Source organism: Amblyraja radiata, chromosome 2 (genome assembly GCF_010909765.2).
Source record: "Amblyraja radiata isolate CabotCenter1 chromosome 2, sAmbRad1.1.pri, whole genome shotgun sequence".
NCBI lineage: Eukaryota > Metazoa > Chordata > Chondrichthyes > Rajiformes > Rajidae > Amblyraja > Amblyraja radiata.
Window position 1 is genome coordinate 127,946,967 of NC_045957.1, and position 19,667 is coordinate 127,966,633.

Genomic DNA, 19,667 nt, shown 5'->3' on the forward strand with positions numbered 1-19,667 from the left:
GGATGTGGCATGAATTGGGAGAGCAGGCCAAACTTCCTTCTTTTGATGATGATATGGTAGTTTCATTGTTATTCTTTCTGATACTTGCTTCTGATTAGTGATTTAATTTTTTGACATTAAAATTAATTAAATGCTAAAGCTGCCTTGATGGAATACAATGCAAGGTATTTGCACTGTAACAGTACATCACATAAACCCATAGCAGTCAAAATATTAATAAAACATAAATGAAACCAAAACTAATAAATACTTACTGGGCTAAGATTTATTTGGTTTTTCTTAACTCTTTCCATTTCTGGAGAATCTGATGTTATAGTGCACATACTTAGCATATTTTCTGCTTCACTTTTATATTTTTTCTGTGGAATAATCGAGTGATAATCAAAGATTATCTTTTCCATTTCAGTATGATGAAAGCTGTGCATCTGAATCATGATAACTTTACAGCGTTTGACTTCAACATTGTGTAATACTCACATTCTTCTGCTTTAAATTCAGTTCCCCCCAATTGCTATTATTGTTTTATAGTTTTGTAAAACAGCCTGTTACAGGTTCCTAATTTATTTCTCAAACAAAATTCATATAAATTATTACCAACCTGACTGTAAATGTCTTTTACATGTGCAGCATGTATCAACTCTGGTGTGTCAGTTACAGTTCCATACTTATTTTGTCCCAAATCAGATGTCTGCTTATACATTACCTAGAATCAAATCAGAGCAAAGTGAACTAATACTCAGACTTACTTTAGTTATAGAAACATAGAAACATAGAAAATAGGTGCAGGAGTAGGCCATTCGGCCCTTCGAGCCTACACCGCCATTCAATGTGATCATGGCTGATCATCCAACTCAGTATCCTGTACCTGCCTTCTCTCCATACCCCCTGATCCCTTTAGCCACAAGGGCAACATCTAACTCCCTCTTAAAGATAGCCAATGAACTGGCCTCAACTACCTTCTGTGGCAGAGAATTCCAGAGATTCACCACTCTGTGTGAAAAATGTTTTCCTCATCTATCCTAAGATTTTCCCCTTATCCTTAAACTGTGACCCCTTGTTCTGGACTTCCCCAACATAGGGAACAATCTTCCTGTATCTAGCCTGCCCAACCCCTTAAGAATTTTGTAAGTTTCTATAAGATCCCCCCTCAATCTTCTAAATTCTAGCGAGTACAAGCCGAGTCTATCCAGTCTTTCTTCATATGAAAGTCCTGACATCCCAGGAATCAGTCTGATGAAAGTCCTGACATCCCAGGAATCAGTTATCTTCCTTGTTTTATGAAGAATTTGGAAGTATATTATACCTAGCTGACATGAAGGACATGAGTAATTACAAGAGCAATTAGTTATTTCTTAATCAAGGTAAGAAGGGCCGCAACCCAGGAACGTAATCTATCCATGTTCACCAGAGATGCTGCCTGACCCTTTTGAGTTATTTCAGCACTCTGTATCTTTTTTTAAACATAAATAAAGCTGCAGTTTGTATCCAAAAGTTCTCACAAGCAGCAAATGACTTGTAACCAGAAAATCCATTTTTACTTAAATTAGTTTAGGACAGCATGATTTTTGCGATAGTGGGAATACTCCAATGCTCTTCAAAATAATATCAAAAATACCTGAACTAAATTGCTTACTTTATAAACGTACTTTATAAGATCCGTAATATACACTTGAACACGCAGCCATTTATACCAACTGCATGGAAGGTGAATTATTTGATTAGTCGAGAATTTATCATGTAGAGAGCAGCAAGGAAAATAAAAAAATCAATAGAATGTATTAATAACACACACAGCAGTTCTGCACCCTATGCTACAGTTCTTGAAATGTGCCAACCAATGCAGAATAGCTGTCCATTGCCGGAATGATTTACATCAGCACAAAATCCTCCAAATACCCAAGTTGAGATCCCTTGAGATATGATGTGCCTTTTTCTCCAATCTGGGACATCCTACCCCCTCAGGACTTGGTATGATCAGAGCAAATCACCAGTCCATCTTACTACATCTGCCATACGTTGGATGTGGGCTTCAGCCTTGCCATCTCCCCAGTCTTTAATTGTGACAGGACATAAGTATATAAAAATGGAGGGTAAACATTGCTTTCTTTCCTTGAGCAAGTTGCTTGTGTTGTTGTAGATGCCGTCTAGTCTTTATTCAGCCAGCTCTCAGAGCACTGCTTTGCAATTCTGATTTTCCTGTTCCCCGACATAGGATATGTGATTGCTCACAGTGAGGCGGCATCATGCATGATTCTGCCACTGAGTACTTTGACCTATTTATTGGACTGCATTTATTCCAAGTTCAGGTACATTATTTTTCTAGTTATTACATTGAAAGCCACATCGTAGCTGTTTTGACTCTTTATGTTCACCATAGAAACATAGAAATTAGGTGCAGGAGTAGGCCATTCGGCCCTTCACCGCCATTCAATATGATCATGGCTGATCATCCAACTCAGTATCCCGTACCTGCCTTCTCTCCATACCCTCTGATCCTCTTAGCCACAAGGGCCACATCTAACTCCCTCTTAAATATAGCCAATGAACTGGCCTCGACTACCCTCTGTGGCAGAGAGTTCCAGAGATTCACCACTCTCTGTGTGAAAAAAAGTTCTTCTCATCTCGGTTTTAAAGGATTTCCCCCTTATCCTTAAGCTGTGACCCCTTGTCCTGGACTTCCCCAACATCAGGAGCAATCTTCCTGCATCTAGCCTGTCCAACCCCTTAAGAATTTTGTAAGTTTCTATAAGATCCCCTCTCCATCTCCTAAATTCTAGAGAGTATAAACCAAGTCTATCCAGTCTTTCTTCATAAGACAGTCCTGACATCCCAGGAATCAGTCTGGTGAACCTTCTCTGCACTCCCTCTATGGCAATAATGTCCTTCCTCAGATTTGGAGACCAAAACTGTACGCAATACTCCAGGTGTGGTCTCACCAAGACCCTGTACAACTGACCATCTTAGCAGATGATCTCTCAGCTGTTTTCCGTGAGGTCTTCTTGCGTATTAACTGTATGTGGTTCATTGGTTTTAAATCACACTACCTCAGAATTCATGGTTGCTTCCAGGTCAAATTGAAATAATACTGTTAGTACTTGCACCAACATTGTGGCAATAGGTACATCCACTAAATATTCCTTTCACTGAATTGACCTAAGATATGTGTTCAATATGAACACAGAATCTGCTGCCTTCCCTTTGTTTTTCCTCTCACACTTCAACACATGTTCTATCTTCTGGTGCGCATCCACAGAAAACATAGTAAACATAGACATAGAAAATAGGTGCAGGAGTAGGCCATTCGGCCCTTCGAGCCAGCATCACCATTCAATGTGATCATGGCTGATCATCCAAAATCAGTACCCCGTTCCTGCTTTCCCCCCCCCCATGTCCCTTGATTCAGTTAGCCCAAAACCTAAATCTAACTCTCTTGAAATGTTGAGATCCGACATGTTTAGCTTGGCTCAGCAGCACGGGAAGAGGAACTTGTGGAAAGGCAATGCGCAAACCAAGGCCCCTGTGTTAGAATGAGCACAGGAACCAGGGACTCAGTGGAGAGGAAGCACAGCTGTAATCCACACCTGCTCAGCCAGATGCCAAGCCATCGGGTTTCTGAATAGTCAGATAGCAGATTATCGGAATTTTGCCCCAAATAACATCTTTACTTTCATGTGGCCTGATCTGTTTGCCATAACCAAATAATAACAGAGTGTATGTTTCAGTGGAATCACAGTTCTCACTCAGTATTCCTTCTTGTTTTATCGCAAACGTTAGGGATCGTGCCTAGCACTCAGTATGCCTATTCTGTGTCAGAATTTCAGTTTCGGTAAACTGAACAGGCAAGACCTAGGTTTAATATCTCATCCAAAATATTGTATCTTCTCTCCTTCACTCATTAAGATACAGCCAGTAAAACTAACAATGGTATTTTATTCGTTTTACTGGCTGTATCTTAATGATCTTAACTCTAGCAAAGTAGTCTTTTCGACAGTCAAATAAATGGACTATCTCGCAGGTTTTACACTACTACAATCTATCAGTCACATGGTCATCCGCTGCTATTCTTGAAATGGTGCCAATGAATATTGCAAATGTTACAGAAAGCATTTTCAACAATGGGGAACTTCCCTCGATAAAGCACCAAAGCACTAGATTAGATAATTGACCCAAACATCCAATGTGAGTTTAAATTGGTATAATGGCCAACACAGACAGTGTGGGTTGAAAGGCCTGTTCCTGTGCTGGATTGTTCTATATTCTATATTAAATGTAAACCTTTTTCACACAGAGAGTGGTGAATCTGTGATATTCTCTGCCACAGATTTGAGTATAGGAGCAGTGAGGTTCTACTGCAGTTGGACAGGGTCTTGGTGAGACCACACCTGGAGTATTGTGTACAGTTTTGGTCTCCTAATCTGAGGAAAGACATTCTTGCCATAGAGGGAGTACAGAGAAGGTTCACCAGACTGATTCCTGGGATGTCAGGACTTTCATATGAAGAAAGACTGGATAGACTCGGCTTGTACTCGCTAGAATTTAGAAGATTGAGGGGGGATCTTATAGAAACTTACACCATTCTTAAGGGGTTGGACAGGCTAGATGCAGGAAGATTGTTCCCAATGTTGGGGAACTCCAGAACAAGGGGTCACAGTTTAAGGATAAGGGGGAAGTCTTTTAGGGCCGAGATGAGAAAAACATTTTTTACACAGAGAGTGGTGAATCTCTGGAATTCTCTGCCACAGAAGGTAGTCGAGGCCAGTTCATTGGCTATATTTAAGAGGGAGTTAGATGTGACCCTTGTGGCTAGAGGTATCAGGGGGTATGGAGAGAAGGCAGGTACAGGATACTGAGTTGGATGACCAGCCATTATCATATTGAATGGCGGTGCAGGCTCGAAGGGCCGAATGGCCTACTCCTGCACCTATTTTCTATGTTTCTATTAAAGGAAGGAGCAGAATAGAAGTACCAGGCTTATAATTAAAGCAATTGCCTTGACCAAAAACGAGACCTGAAAATGTAATTGAGCTGTAATTTTTGATCACCTGACTGGCAATTTCTGATGCATTCTTGGCACGTTTCATATCAAGTACATCTGAAGACAGTTGCATCCCTCTGCCTTTGATATGGACTTCAAGATCCTTTCTGTATTCTTTCTGTGGGAATGAATAGCAAGTATTTAGGAATGCTCTTTGTGATGTAATCTTTAAGCCCAATAAGGAGAATCTTTGCAAAACAATAACTGGCCAATTTTCGTTTCTACCTTCTGGGGGAAGGGATAGGAGCTTGAAAGCTTGCACACCCAGAATTCAGAATGGCTTCTTCCCCACTGATCTACAACTCCCGAACTAATCACCACTTTCACATACCATTCCCAGAGGTGCTGCTACGTACTCCGACTCACAAGTAAGTCTCCTGAGCAGCACCCATTCGCTGCCACGTATACTATATTACTCGGTTATTTTGTTATTGTACTTTATTATTCTCTTACACAACTCCGGTTTTGCACTCCACCCTTGCCGCATTCTGCTGTTTGCACGGACTGTTGTATTCATCATTACTGTATGCGTACTGTTTATTCTGTGAGATTCATTGCACTCTGGTATATATGACAATAACATGATGTAATCTCATAATGAAGCAAGAAAAATTACCTCATTTAGTATCTGGGATGCATTTTTTACTCGAATTATGTTCAGTGTATCATCCAGGAGAGTGAGCCCTTTTCCTTTTATACCTTCTTCAAAGTCCTTTCTATATTCTTTCTGAAGAAAATATTGGCAGTTTGATTGTTACCTTTTAATAAAAAGTAAGGAATCAACTAAGAGGGGGGAGAGGGGGGTGAATGGGGCAGGGGGAGGAGGAGAGGGGGAGGAGAGAGGAGAGGGAGGAAAGAGAGGAAGAGGAGGAGGGAGAGAGAGAGGGGGGGAAGACAGAGGAGGGGGGGGAGAGAGGAGAGGGGGGGAGAAAGAGAGGGGGGGAGGAGAGGAGAGGGGGGAGAGAGGAGGGAGGGGCGGAGAGAGAGAGGGGGGGGGAGGGAGGAGGGGGGGAGAGAGGAGAGGGGGGCGAGGAGGAGTCAGAGGAGGGGAGAGAGGGGGGGAGAGGAGAGGGGGAGGGGGGGCGAGAGAGGAGATGGGGGGGAGAGAGGAGGGGGGGAGAGAGGAGAGGAGAGGGCAGCGAGAGAGAGAGGGGGGGGAGAGGGAGAGGGGGGGGGGAGAGAAGGAGAGGAGCGGGAGAGAGGGGGGGAGAGGAGAGGCAGGGGGGGAGTGATTGAGGCCGAGCAGAGGACCGAGGGGCGGGAGAGAGCGAGGGGGGGGAGAGAGAGGAGAGGAGGAGGAGGATGAGGGGGGGGAGAGGGACGAAGGGACCTGGGGAAGAGAGGAAGGAGGGGAGGGGGGAGAGAGGAGAGGGGGGGAGAGGACGAGGGGGGAGAGGAGGAGGGGGGGGGAAGAGAGGAGGGGGGGAGAGAGGAGGGGATGGGGGAGAGAGGAGGGGGGGGAGAGAGGAGGGGGGGGGAGAGGAGGGGGAGGAGAGAGGGGGGGGAGAGAGGGGGGGGGGAGAGAGAGAGGAGGGGGGGGGAGAGGAGGGGGGGGAGAGGAGGGGGGGGAGAGAGGAGGGGGGGGGAGAGCAGAGGAGGGGAGAGAGAGGAGGGGGGAGAGAGGAGGGGGGAGAGAGTGATGAGGGGGGAGAGAGGAGGGGGGAGAGAGAGGAGGGAGAGAGAGGAGGGGGGGGGAGGAGGAGGGGGGGCGGGAGAGGAGGGGGGAGAGAGGAGGGGGGGAGAGAGGAGGGGGGAGGAGAGAGGAGGGGAGAGAGAGGAGGGGGGAGAGAGAGGAGGGGAGAGAGAGGAGGGGGGGGGGGAGAGGAGGGGGGGGAGAGAGGAGGGGGGATCGAGAGGAGGGGGGGAAGAGAGAGGAGACGGGGGGGGGAGAGGGGGGGGAGGAGAGAGGGGGGGGGAGAGAGGACAGGGGGGGGAGAGAGGAGGGGGGGGGAGAGAGGAGGGGGGGAGAGAGGAGGGTGGGGGGGTGAGGAGGAGGGGAGGGAGGGGGGAGAGGAGAGAAGGGGAGAGAGGGACGAGGGGGGGAGAGAGGAGAGGGGGGGGAGGGGAGAGAGTCGCGGGGGGAGAGAGGAGGGGGGGAGAGAGGAGAGGGGGAGAGAGGCGAGAGGGGGAGAGAGGAGGGAGGGAGAGGGGAGAGTGAGGGGGGGAGAGAGGAGGGGGGGGATGAGAGGAGGGGGGGGAGAGAGGAGGGGGGGGGAGAGTGGGGGAGAGAGAGGAGGAGGGGGGAGAGAGGAGAGGGGGGGAGAGAGGAGGGGGATGAGAGGAGGGGGGAGAGAGGAGGAGGGGGGGGAGAGAGGAGAGGGGGAGAGAGGAGGGGGGAGAGAGGAGGGGGGGAGAGAGGAGGGGGGGAGAGAGGAGGGGGGAGAGAGAGAGGGGGGGAGAGAGGAGGGGGGGGAGAGGAGGGGGGGATGAGAGGAGGGGGGAGAGAGGAGGGGGGAGAGAGGAGGGGGGGAGAGAGGAGGGGGGAGAGAGGAGAGGGGGGAGAGAGAGAAGAGGGGGGAAAGAGAGGAGAGGGGAAGAGTGAAGGAGAGGGGGAAGAGTGAAGGAGAGGGGGAAGAGTGAAGGAGAGGGGGGAGAGAGAGAAGAGGGGGAAGAGTGAAGGAGAATAATGGAGGGAGAATGTGAGAATCCAAAGAGCACGAGCATAAGATCCAGAGAGAGAGCAAGAGGGAGTTTCAGAGTGACAGCGAGATTTGGAGTGAGGACGGGAGGGAGAGCCGGAGTGAGATTCAGAGTGAGGGCAACAGGGAGAATCAGACTGAGGGCAAGAGGGACACTCGGCATGAGGGAGGGTAAAAATCAATCTGTAATATATATTTGAATGTAGTATAAACTGAAGCAAGTGGAGCAACATGTTGATCCAAGTTAATTACCCTTTCATCAGAATTAATACTGATGAGTGGTGCCGAGATAAAATGTTTCTCTTTCTCTCTTCACAGATCTTGGCTGACATGCTGAGCGCTTTTATACGCTTCTGCCATAATTAGAGAGAGTTACCTCATTGAATATCTGGGATGCATGCTTGACTCGAATCATGTCTGGGGTGTCTCCTATCAAAGTGAGACCCTTTCCTTTGATGTTTTCCCAATCTTTGGTATATTCTTTCTACAAAGATAATTGCACAAGTTTGTTGTTTAAAAACAGTTTTGGATTTTCCACATTTGATTTAAAAAAATTACTTGATTTTATTCTAGAATTAGTTCTTTAAGTTAAAATAAATGATTGAAATAGAGAACAGATCAGACTATATTAATGTCGACATTTTGTAGTCACCATTTGGTATACTTTCTTTGCTCGAATTAGAAGCTGCAATTTGTTTCCCACAAGGTCACACATCATCCTGACCTGGAAATATATTGTCATTCTTTCTTCATCTGTACGTCGATATACAATGAGGTTCAGAAGAGCGAGAGGCAACTTGATTTAAAGATATAATATCCTTTGGGTCAGGACAGGGTAAATACGGAAAGGATGTTTCCTACCATTGGAGAATCGACTATTTTGTGCGGCACGGTGGCGCAGCGGTTGAGTTGCTGCCGTACAGCGCTGGTGACCTGGATTCAATCCCGGCTACGGGTGCTGTCTGTACGGAGTTTGTACGTTCTCTCTGTGACCGCATGGGTTTTCTCTGAGATCTCGGGTTTCCTCCATTACTCCAAAGCCATACAGGTATGTAGGGTAATTGACTAGGTGTGTGTGTTAAAACTGTCCCTAGTGTGTGCAGGATTGTGTTAATGTGCAGGGATCACTGGTCGGTGAGGACTCGGTGGGCCAAAGGGCCTGTTTCTGTGCTGTACTCTCTAAACTAAACTAAATCACCACTAGGGGGTCACTGTGGGGTTGGCATGCAAGGCAAAGATTAAGCAAAATATTTTCTCAGAAAGCTGCGAATCATTAAGATTTTCTTCCTCAAAACACAAGGAAGCATCATATCTGAAGTAAATAGACACTCATACCAGCGGGGTGAAAGGTTACTGGGATAGACGGGAAGTGGAGATTAGTTAGATTAGCCATCACCTTGTTGAATGGTGCAACAGGTTTGAGGGCTAAATGACCTATGGAGGGAGTTTGCATGTTCTCCCACATGGGTTTTCTCTGGGTGCTCTACTTTTCTCCCACATCTGAAAGACGTGTGGGTTTGTAAGTTATTTTGACTTTGTAAATTGCCACTGCTGTGAAGGGAATGGATGGGAATATGGGATAGCATAGAACTAATGTGAATGGGTGATCGACGGATGACATGGACTCGGTGGGTTGAAGGACCGGTTTCCATGCTGTATCTCTAATATCTGCTCCTACCATATCCCCTGGCAGCATGTTCCAGGCACCTTCTGACCTTGTTTAAAAAAACATGTCTTGCATATCCCCTTTAAACATTTCCCTTCTGACTTTAAAATGATGCTCTCTAATATATGATATTTTCATCCTGGAAGAAAGACTGATTATCGGTTCATGCTGTGCCTGTGATCATTTGATATACTTTTATGAAGTTTCCTCTCAGCCTCCAACATTCCAGAGAAGACAATCCAAGTTTGTCAAAATAAGTCCACAACTTTCTGAAATTAGTAACACAAGGGAAGTGGTAAAGAAGAATGCTTGCCTTCATTGATCAGGGCATTGACCAGAGCCTTCATTTCTCCTGTCCTCCATGGCTCCTTACTCCCAGCTGTCTTTCACTCGAACAGGGGAATGCATGCCATGTACCCTCAACATCACTCTTTTAAACGTATCTCATTTTCCAGATGTCCCTGTGCCCACAAACATCCTACTCCAATCAATAATAGCAAGTTCCTGTTTAAAACCACGTTCCATATTTTCTCCTTAGTTTCCAATTCTGGGAACATCCTGGTGAACCTCTTCTGCACCCTTTCCAAAGCCTCTACATCCTTCCTGTAGAATGCAACCAGAACTGAACAAACCCCCAGATGTGGCCTAAGCAATGTTTTATACAGCTGCAATGACTTGAAAACTTTTATACTCAATGACCGTACCAATGAAGGCCGATAGGTCAAATGCCATCTTTATCACCCGATTCACTTAGTGGTTAGGGAGCAATATACTTGTATGCCAAGATTATTTTGTACATCAATGCTATTAAAGGCCCTAGCATTTATTGTAATGTTTTCCTTTTGCATTTAACCTCTCAGAATCACCTCATACTTGTCTAGATAAAACTCTGCATTGCAATACTTCCATCTACACCAATTTTCAAGTTGTTTGCAAACTCATTAATCAGACCACCTTCCTTTTCATTCAAATCATTCATATATATATATATTACAACCCAGCACTGTTCACTGCAGAACAACACTTGTTCTGATCCTCCAGCCAAATAACCCTTTACTGCAACCCCGCCATCTTTTGTATTCAATTTACCAATTCACCATGGACCCCACATCACTTTAGTTTAGTTTAGAGATACGGCGTGGAAACAGGCCCTTCGGCCCACCGAGTCCGCGCTGACCAGCGATCCCCGCACACTAACACTATCCTACACACAATAGGGATAATTTACATTTATACCAAACCAATTAACCTACAAACCTGCAGTCAAGTCAAGTCAAGTCACATTTATTTATATAGCATATTTAAAAAACAACTCTCGTTGGCCCAAGTGCTTTACATTTGTTATAAGAAATAGTATAAACAAACAAGCTACATACATATATACATATAGCCCTCACTCAGTGGACGTCAGGAAAGGCTTGGGAGTATAGATAAGTTTTTGTAGGAAGAAGTTACAGATGTTTCGTTTAGAGATACAGCACGGAAACAGGCCCTTCGGCCCACCGTGTCCGCACCGACCTGCGATCACCACACATTAACACTATCCTACACAGACTAGGGACAATTTACAATTATATCAAGCCAATTAACCTACAAACCTGTACGTATTTGGAGTGTGGGAGGAAACCGAAGATCTCGGCGAAAACCCACACAGTCAAGGCGAGAACGTACATACTCCATTCAGACGGCACCTGTAGTCGGGATCAAACCCTGTAAGGCAGCAACTCTACCGCTGAGCCACCGCCCCAAATGTCACCGTGCCGCCCTGCAGATGTTGGTTTAAACCAAAGATAGGCACAAAAAGCTAGAGTAACTCAGTGTGTCAGACAGCATCTCTGGAGAATGCTGATTCCTCTAGTGATGCTGTCTGACCTGTGGAGTTACTCCAGAGTTTTGTGCCTATCTTCAACCAACAAACCTGTATGTCTTTGGAGTATGGGAGGAAATCATGGCCTCCCGGAGAAAACACACGCATGTCATGGGGAGAATGTACAAACTAGGTATAGACTGCACCCATAGTCAGGATCGAACCAGGGTCTCCGGCGCTGTAAGACAGCTGCTCTACATTGTGCCACCGTGCCGCCCGAGGGAATTTGGAAAATTCTATAATATTCCATGTCGACAAAATCCACTCTACTAACTAACCCTCATCGATCATCTTTGTCACCGCATCCAACGTGTTTGCAGAACTAAGTCCTAGAACTCCCTAGCCTTAGGGCAGTGCCTTCACCAAAATGATGACAAATGTTCAAAAAGATGACTCCCATTTTCTCAAAGGCAATTAGAGATGGCAGTAAATATTGGCTTTGCCAACAGTGCATCTATCCTGAAAAATAAACAGAAAAGCGGTAACTGAGAAAACGCTGGGACGAATAACAAGCACAGGGGTTCAGTAGTAATGTGAGCGTGAAGGATCAGGATCAGCTGTTTTACTTAGTAACAGAATTGGCTCCTCCCTGCTGCTAACGCTCCTTCCCCCCCACTGCTATCCGCTTCGACTCGGGTTTCCAGAGAGATGCTGAGAGTCGGGCCCTGTACTAGAGCTCTCCCCGCTTGATCAATGGTGTTTTATCATTAATGTCTTATTATTATTGCCTCCCCAGCCTGTCTGAATGACTACCGTCCAGTGGCCCTCACCTCGGTAGTCATGAAATGCTTTGAGAGGCTGGTGAAGAAACACATCTGCGCCTTCCTCCCTCGCAACATGGACCCGTTGCAGTTCGCATACCGTCCGAACAGATCCACGGATGATGCGGACTCCCAGGTTTTGCACACCGCTCTCTCTCATCTTGACAGCCAGAAGGGGGGCTACGTGAGGATGCTGTTCATAGATTTCAGTTCAGCCATCAACACGATAGTCCACACCAGACTGGCCGAGAAGCTAATGGAATTAGGGCTCAACACCCCCCTGTGTGCCTGGGCCCTGGACTTTCTCACAGCCAGGCCCCAGGTAGTCAAGATGGGAGGGAATACATCTAAGTCCCTCACCCTGAGCACAGGATCACCCCAGGGTTGCGTCCTCAGCCCCCTATTCAATCAAATAATCAAAAGCCCCCGGACTCAATCAAAATTATAGCAGGCAGCCTTGGGAGCCTTACCCCACTACTCAAACCTCACGTCAAAAACCTTGGTGTGATATTTGACTCAGCACTGAAATTTGACAAACAAGTCAACGTCGTTATAAAACCTAGCTTCTTTCAGCTTCGGACGATAGCTAAAATAAAACAATTCCTCCACTTTGATGACCTCGAAAAGATCATCCACGCATTTATCTCCTTCTGCCTAGATTACTGCAACTCCCTTTACACTGGCATCAGCCAATCTTCCCTGTCCCGCCTGCAACTGGTCCAAAACTCCGCAGCGCGACTCCTGACGGGCAGCCGAAAAAGGGACCACATCACCCCGATCCTGGCCTCTCTCCACTGGTTCCCTGTGCGGTTCCGTATACATTTCAAGACTCTCCTCTATGTCTACAAAGCCCTCAATGGGCTTGCCCCCTCCTACATTAAAAGTCTTCTCACCCACTACTCCACCTCCAGGTCCCTCAGATCGGCCGACTTGGGGCTGCTGAATATCCCGCGGTCTAGGCCTAAGCTTAGGGGCGACCGTGCCTTTGCGGTTGCAGCTCCTAAACTGTGGAACAGCATCCCCCTTCCCATCAGAACTGCCCCCTCCATCGACTCCTTTAAGTCAAGACTAAAAACTTATCTATACTCCCAAGCCTTTCCTGACGTCCACTGAGCGAGGGCTATATGTATATATGTATGTAGTTTGTTTGTTTATATTATTCTTATAACAAATGTAAAGCACTTTGGCCAACGAGAGTTGTTTTTTAAATGTGCTTATATAAATAAATATGACTTGACTTGACTTGACTATTGTACTCCCTGTACACATATGTTGTTACTTGTGGGCGGAGCACCAAGGCAAATTCCTTGTATGTGAATACTTGGCCAATAAACTTACTTACTCTCTCTCCCCAGGCTCTCTCCGCTTTTCGCAGCCCGCTCGCTTGCCCGGCTCCCTCCCTCCTCTCCCCCCCCCCCCCCTCCACCTCTCCTCCCCTCCACGTCTCCCCCGCTCCACTTCTCCCCCCCCTCCACTTCCCTCCCCTTCCCTCCCCCCTCTCTCCCCCATCCTCTCTATCCCCTCCTCTCTACCCCTCTCCTTACTCTCTCCCCTCCCTCTCTCCCTGACCCTCTGCCCCCCCCCCTCCCCACTACCCCCCTCCCCCCTCTCCCTCTCCCCTCCCTCCTCTTCTCCCCCCTCAGCTCTCCCCCTCCTCCCTCCCCTCTCCTCTCTCTCCCTACTCTCTCTCCTCCCGCCTTCCCTTCCCTTTCCCCCCTCTCTCCCACTCCCTCCTCTCTCTCCCCCCTTCCCCCCCCCCCACTCCACACTCCTCTCTCCCTCTCCTCTCTCCTCCACCCTCCTTTGCATGTGTGGCCGTAAAGAGATGTTTTAGTTCAAGACTCCGAATTAGCACTGAGTATGCAGAGGGAATGATCCTAGTAAAAGAGGTGACAGGAGAGCCAAAGCGAAACTGGTAGCTGATAGATTAAATTAGGTGAGATGTGGATAATGGAATCAGGGAGGAGATGGGGGAGCTTTGTGACACAGGCTGGTGGGTAATACCTGCAACTCATTTGAGGAGAGATAAGGAAGGTAGGTCAAGGAAGAAGAAACACAAGTGAACAGCAGTGTGGGTCAATGGAAGATGATCAAAGTAAGAGAGAACATAGGTGAACCGGTAGGAGTTGAAAAATAACTCGGGGGGTGTGGGTTATCTGAAATTCCAAAATTCAATGATCACGCCATTGGGCTGTACATTAGCCAGGCAAAATACGAAGTGGCGTTCTTCTAAATCAATGTTTGGCCTCATTGTGGCAGAGGCAAATGCCTAGTAATCCACAGAGTGGAGTGAGTATTGCCCATTCCTAATGATATACAAAGCATAAAGGGCCTGTCCCACGAGCATGAGACCTGCATGCGGCAAGTGCGACCAAACCGGAAGCAGGGGCCACGCGGAGGTTGAGTGATCCCCGTACAGGGCCTGTCCCACGAGCATGCGACCTGCATGCGGCGAGCGTGACCAAACCGGAAGTGGGGGCCGCACGGTGGTCGAGTGAGTGGTGTGAAATTCGAGCAAAGTCCGCGGGAAGTTTGAGGCGGTGCGTACGGCGTCGAGGCGGCTGCGGGCCGGCAGGCTGTTGCAGCGCGGAATTTTTGAACACGGTCAGTTTTTCATAGCCCCGCGCGATGACCGGACCAGCTCCGCACAACTCCATACAGCTCCGGCGATCGAAGTGCGACCGGCCCCGCGAGGCCGTACGGCTCAAGCGACCACGTTAGGTCGCGCTTGCCGCATGGAGTCGCATGCTCGTGGGACAGGCCCTATCGATTCATAAAACTTTAAGCACTTGGCTATTCTTTGATTTGCTCTGTCGATTTGGCACCATTTATAAAATATTTCACAGCAATATCATGGATTGTTTTAACTTAGATTAGAACCTACCTCATTGAGGCCCTTGTACTTTTTAATCTCCACTTTCTGTAGCTCTAACAATGCAAGGCCATAACAACATTCAATACTGGTTATTTTTCTCTTTGCACTGCCTTTTATACTTGTGCATGGCCTGATTTGACTGGATAGCATGCAAACAAAGTTTTTCACTGCACCTTAATACATGTGACAATAATGAACCAATACCAATGTGAAAATGAATACTAGTTATAGGGCTGGCCTATGATAGCATCATTGCTCAATAATGTCAGGAGATGGGAAGCGGTGGTGCCGCAGGCAGAGGAGCTGTCTCACAGCTCCAGCAACTCAGTTCAATCCTGACCTCCAGTGTTATCTGTGTAGAGTTTTCGCATTCCCGCAGTGCTCAGATTTTCTCTCTGTTAGTTGTTTGGTAATTGGCTGCTATAAAATATCGCTAGTGGAGATGGCTGGCAGAGAATCAAAGTTTTACTAATGGGCATGTTAGAAAATATGTTCCAAGGAAATAAGTAGGGAAAAGGAACTGATGGGATTGCTCTGATAGCTGGCATTGTCTCCTTGGGTCAAAAGGTTTTCTTCTATATTGTGAGGAAACAAGATAATATGGAAAACATTTCTGTACAGACCCTTATACCATACATTATGTTTTTATAGTATTCAAAACTCAATATACATACAATATTTCCATTGCATAAATACAATAACATTATTAAAACAAACTACTTCAATGCTTCTTAATATTTTGCAGATACACCATTATTTCAGTCCTCAAAGTGTTACAAGCATGAAACATGTGGTAATTCATTAATCCCAGCTTTCACTCCTGGACTCGAATATCACTGCAGCTTGTCAACATTCTGCCATTTCTATCTATGCCTTTTAATGAAGTGGCTTCACATTGTGTGGGGAGGAGGGAAAAAGCAAAGCTGAAAGACACAGCATCAAGCAAAGTACAGCTCCTGTCAGCTTAGGTGGGTGGCTGTCACCTTGGCAGGGTGCAAATCATCGGGTCAATTCTGTTCCATGAAGAAATGCAAGGAAATCATAGCACATAATAAGAAAAACATTTAATAAATATACATATATATGGACAAATGCAGTGCAAAAAGCTTTCCAATATCTTATAACCTACAGTATCCACATAGGGCACTGTGGTACTACTCATTTAATAACGAGAAATACTCCATGAACACGTAGACAATAAACTCTGCTATATATAGATAGTATGAATGAGAATTACCTTATTAAGGAGACTGGTGACATGTTTGGCATGCAAGTAACCTGGGGTCATATCAAGATCAACAGACCTGCTGCCTTTGATCAATTCATCAAAATCTTTTCGGTAGTGTTTCTGTTGATTGTACAATATTGAATGTGTCAGGATTTTCACGTTCACCATGTTTCACTCTTGTTAAGATGAGAATTCTTTGTTATTTGTCAGAACATTTGATAATATTTAAGTAAGATATTTAATTTGGAACAGCACAAGCCCAGGAACATTTAAAGCATATTAGTGTATATGAAAACAGCAAAATCACATCATTTGTTCACACGGAGGCCTCATTTCATGTTAAATATGACACGAGGAACAAAATTAATATGAACCGTGTTTTAAATAATATAAAAGAACATGGCTTTCTTTACCTCATTCTGGATGCGTTGTGCCTGTTTTGCAGCCACATAACTTGGAGTCTCCATAAATTCCAGCATTGATTTCCCTTTATTTTTTTCATAGTCTTCCCTGTATTTGTTCTGCAATATGCAAAGCAATTCAGACAGGAGATGTGAGGAAAAGATTACACATCAGAATTCTGATTTATTGGAACATTCAGTTTGTAATACCTGGCTTTGGATTATTGCATTCTCTTTATGATGAAGCTGTTCAGATGTATCAAGGGCCAAGTGGTAATGACCTTTGCTTTTCTCAAACTCTTTCTTGTATTCGTGCTACAAACAGAATTGGTCAAACAAAACTGTGAAATTTAGCTGTGCGTTACCCATAAATTACAGATTGATGTTTGCAACACTTCAGAAGCGCAAATGGAAATTGCTGGAAGATGCTACAAAATTATTTAACACATTTCCTCTCTTCGAGAAATATTTATAGGATGCATGAAAGCATCCACATGAGTTATTCTGCGCTAGGTCGTTTGCTCCCCATATCCTTTTGTGTGCCAAATAGACATTCTCAGCCATGACACAAGAGGCATGTAAAGTGCCAGCCAGATGATTTTAGTGGGAATAAAGAAATAAAACAGCAGGCAAATGGCAAACTAATTTGCATGAATTGTTCAAGATTACTAAGCACTCAATCTCTTGAAATAAAAAGAACCTACAGGTGCTGGAAATCTAAAATACAAAATTCTGCAAGTACTCAATGGGTCTGGTCACATCTGTATTTGCATTTGTATACATTTATTTGCCTATGTACCAGTTTAATTCATCCACAGTCCACACATTGTTAACCAGTATTTGTATTTGTATTTTTATTTGTATTTTTATTTTGTATTTTTATTTATATTTCTACTATCTTGCACTATGACCAGACGCTAAACTGCATTTCGTTGTACCTGTACTCGTATTTGTGCAATGACAATAAAGTTGAATTGAATTGAATTGAATTGAATCTGCGGGAAGACAATAGTTGTTTCAGGTTGAAGCCCCTTGAAGACCAAATAAACCATCTGGTTGAAATATTAATAATGGAGAAATATGTTAGCGTCTGTGAGAGAGGGAGAGAAGGGGTGGGGGTCACAAGAGGGCGGGAGAGGCTGCAAGAGGGAGGAGGGGGGGGGGGAGGGGCGGTGTGCGAGAGGGAGGGCAGCGCGAGAGGGAGGGGGGTGAGATTGGGAGGGGGAGCGGCTTTACCTGCCCACTCGGCTCCATCCAAGGACCCAAGCAGTCTGTCCAGGTGCGGCAGAGGTTCACCTGCACCTCCTCCAACCTCATCTATCGCATCCGCTGTTCTAGGTGTCAACTGCTCTACATCGGTGAGACCAAGCACAGGCTTGGCGATCGCTTCGCCCAACACCTCCACTCAGTTCGCAATAACCAACCTGATCTCCCGTGGCTCAGCTCTTCAACTCCCCCTCCCATTCCGAATCCGACCTTTCTGCCCTGTGCCTCCATGGCCAGAGTGAGTCCCACTGCAAATTGGAGGAGCAGCACTTCATATTAAGCGTGGGTAGTTTACACCCCAGCGGTATAAACATTGACTTCTCCAATTTCAGGTAGTCCTTGCTTTCTCCCTCCTTCCCCTCCCCTTCCCAGTTTTCCCACAGCCTAATGTCTCCGCCTTTTCCTTTCTTCTTCCCGCCCCCCACCCCATCAGTCTGAAGAAGGGTCTTGACCCGAAACGTCACCTATTCCTTCGCTCCACAGACGCTGCCGCACCCGCTGAGTTTCTCCAGCATTTTTGTCTACCTTCGATTTTTCCAGCACCTGCAGTTCTTTCTTAAACATGTGAGTGAGGCTAATGTCTAGGCTGGCAGTAGTTATTGTCAGGAGCAGTTAAGCATTTGTTGGCCACAAGAGAGACTGTGAAGATGAGTGTGGCCTCGCCCTTTCTGTTTGAGATCGGTCAGGACATCAGAGGACTCCTACATCTATCACAATTTCTAAATCGCTTTCCTTTGTATTCCAAAACAGCTGTTATCTATCCATTTATACTGTGATTGCTGTTATAAAAAATGTTTATGTTCCTCTGCCCCAACTTTACCATAAAATATATTCCCCATCCTCCAGCAGTAACGTAAGGTTATGTGAGTAGAATTGTCACGTATTTGTTAACCTTTCTAGTCAGAGGCACATAGCACAAAAATAAACTCTTCAGTTCTCAAAGTCTGCGCTAACCATGAAACACCAATTTACATCAATCCCAATTCATTCTCCACGATTCCTCAAGTTTTTAACAGGGGCAAATCATTGCGGCCAGTTAACGTGCCATTCAGCACATCTTTGAGACGTGGAACGAAACCAGATCTCCTGGGACATGCCTCCACACAATCACATGGGATGGTACAAACGCCACACAGACAGACTGGACATCAGAACTGCCTGGAGCTGCTGTTAAGTTCCTGCGCCACTTTGTTTTTTGCCTCAGATTCCATGATCTGCAGTCTCTTGTATCTCCATTTGAAGAAAGTTGATATTTTATTCAATTATACCCTTGTTCTCTATCCGTTAGTTGAAGTCTATTACAATGTCCACTTAATTTGCTGGGATAACATTATGCTCATTGGAAACAAATCATACATTATTTTGAGTAGAAATGGTACCCAAAACATGTTTGTGATGTAATAACATATCAATCACTAGTTTTTCAGACAAATTCCTACTTCATGCATTTTCAGATTACAAGAGTTATAAGGTCCACAATAAAATACTTTTGTGGCCATGTATTAAATAATGTTCATCAAAAATATATTAAACTTTTCCCCCCCACCAACTTTCTCTGTTTATACTTTTATAACCATCTGATAGCACAAATCTCCATTTCAATTAAAAATAACAGTATTCCAAATAAAACTCACATCACTTTGCAATTTGCCGACTGCCAATGCATGTTCCAGATGCAACAAATCGGGGAAATTTGATGATGTCCTTTTTAGTTTTTGAAAATCAGCCTTGTATTTAACCTGCACAAAGAAGTCACACTTAAATGCAAAGGGAAACTCCAAATTTGGTTTCACAACCTTAGTGACTAACAACATTTAGATAGTACAAGGGGTAGTTTAAACTTCACAGGAAAACAGAAAAGTAAAAATATTGCACTGAATATATGAAATTGAATATTGGTGAATATATGAAATAAGAATAGAAAATAAT

At 45.3% G+C, this 19,667-nt stretch overlaps 1 protein-coding gene across 3 annotated transcripts in view; it reads right to left on the reverse strand.

Moving 5' to 3' along the window:
• The window catches only part of nebl (nebulette), a 308,612-nt gene that overhangs the window by 40,543 nt on the left and 248,402 nt on the right, over positions 1 to 19,667 (reverse strand). The window contains exons 12-20 of one of the 3 annotated variants that reach the window (XM_033015397.1): positions 19,373 to 19,477; positions 16,683 to 16,787; positions 16,485 to 16,592; positions 16,081 to 16,191; positions 8,051 to 8,158; positions 5,652 to 5,762; positions 5,043 to 5,153; positions 599 to 703; positions 255 to 359 (exon numbers count right to left, since the gene is read on the reverse strand). The exons of the other annotated variants lie outside the window; for them this stretch is intronic. Coding sequence (XP_032871288.1) covers positions 255 to 359; positions 599 to 703; positions 5,043 to 5,153; positions 5,652 to 5,762; positions 8,051 to 8,158; positions 16,081 to 16,191; positions 16,485 to 16,592; positions 16,683 to 16,787; positions 19,373 to 19,477 — 969 coding nt within the window. The remainder of the gene's footprint in view (positions 1 to 254; positions 360 to 598; positions 704 to 5,042; positions 5,154 to 5,651; positions 5,763 to 8,050; positions 8,159 to 16,080; positions 16,192 to 16,484; positions 16,593 to 16,682; positions 16,788 to 19,372; positions 19,478 to 19,667) is intronic. 3 annotated transcript variants of the gene reach the window in all.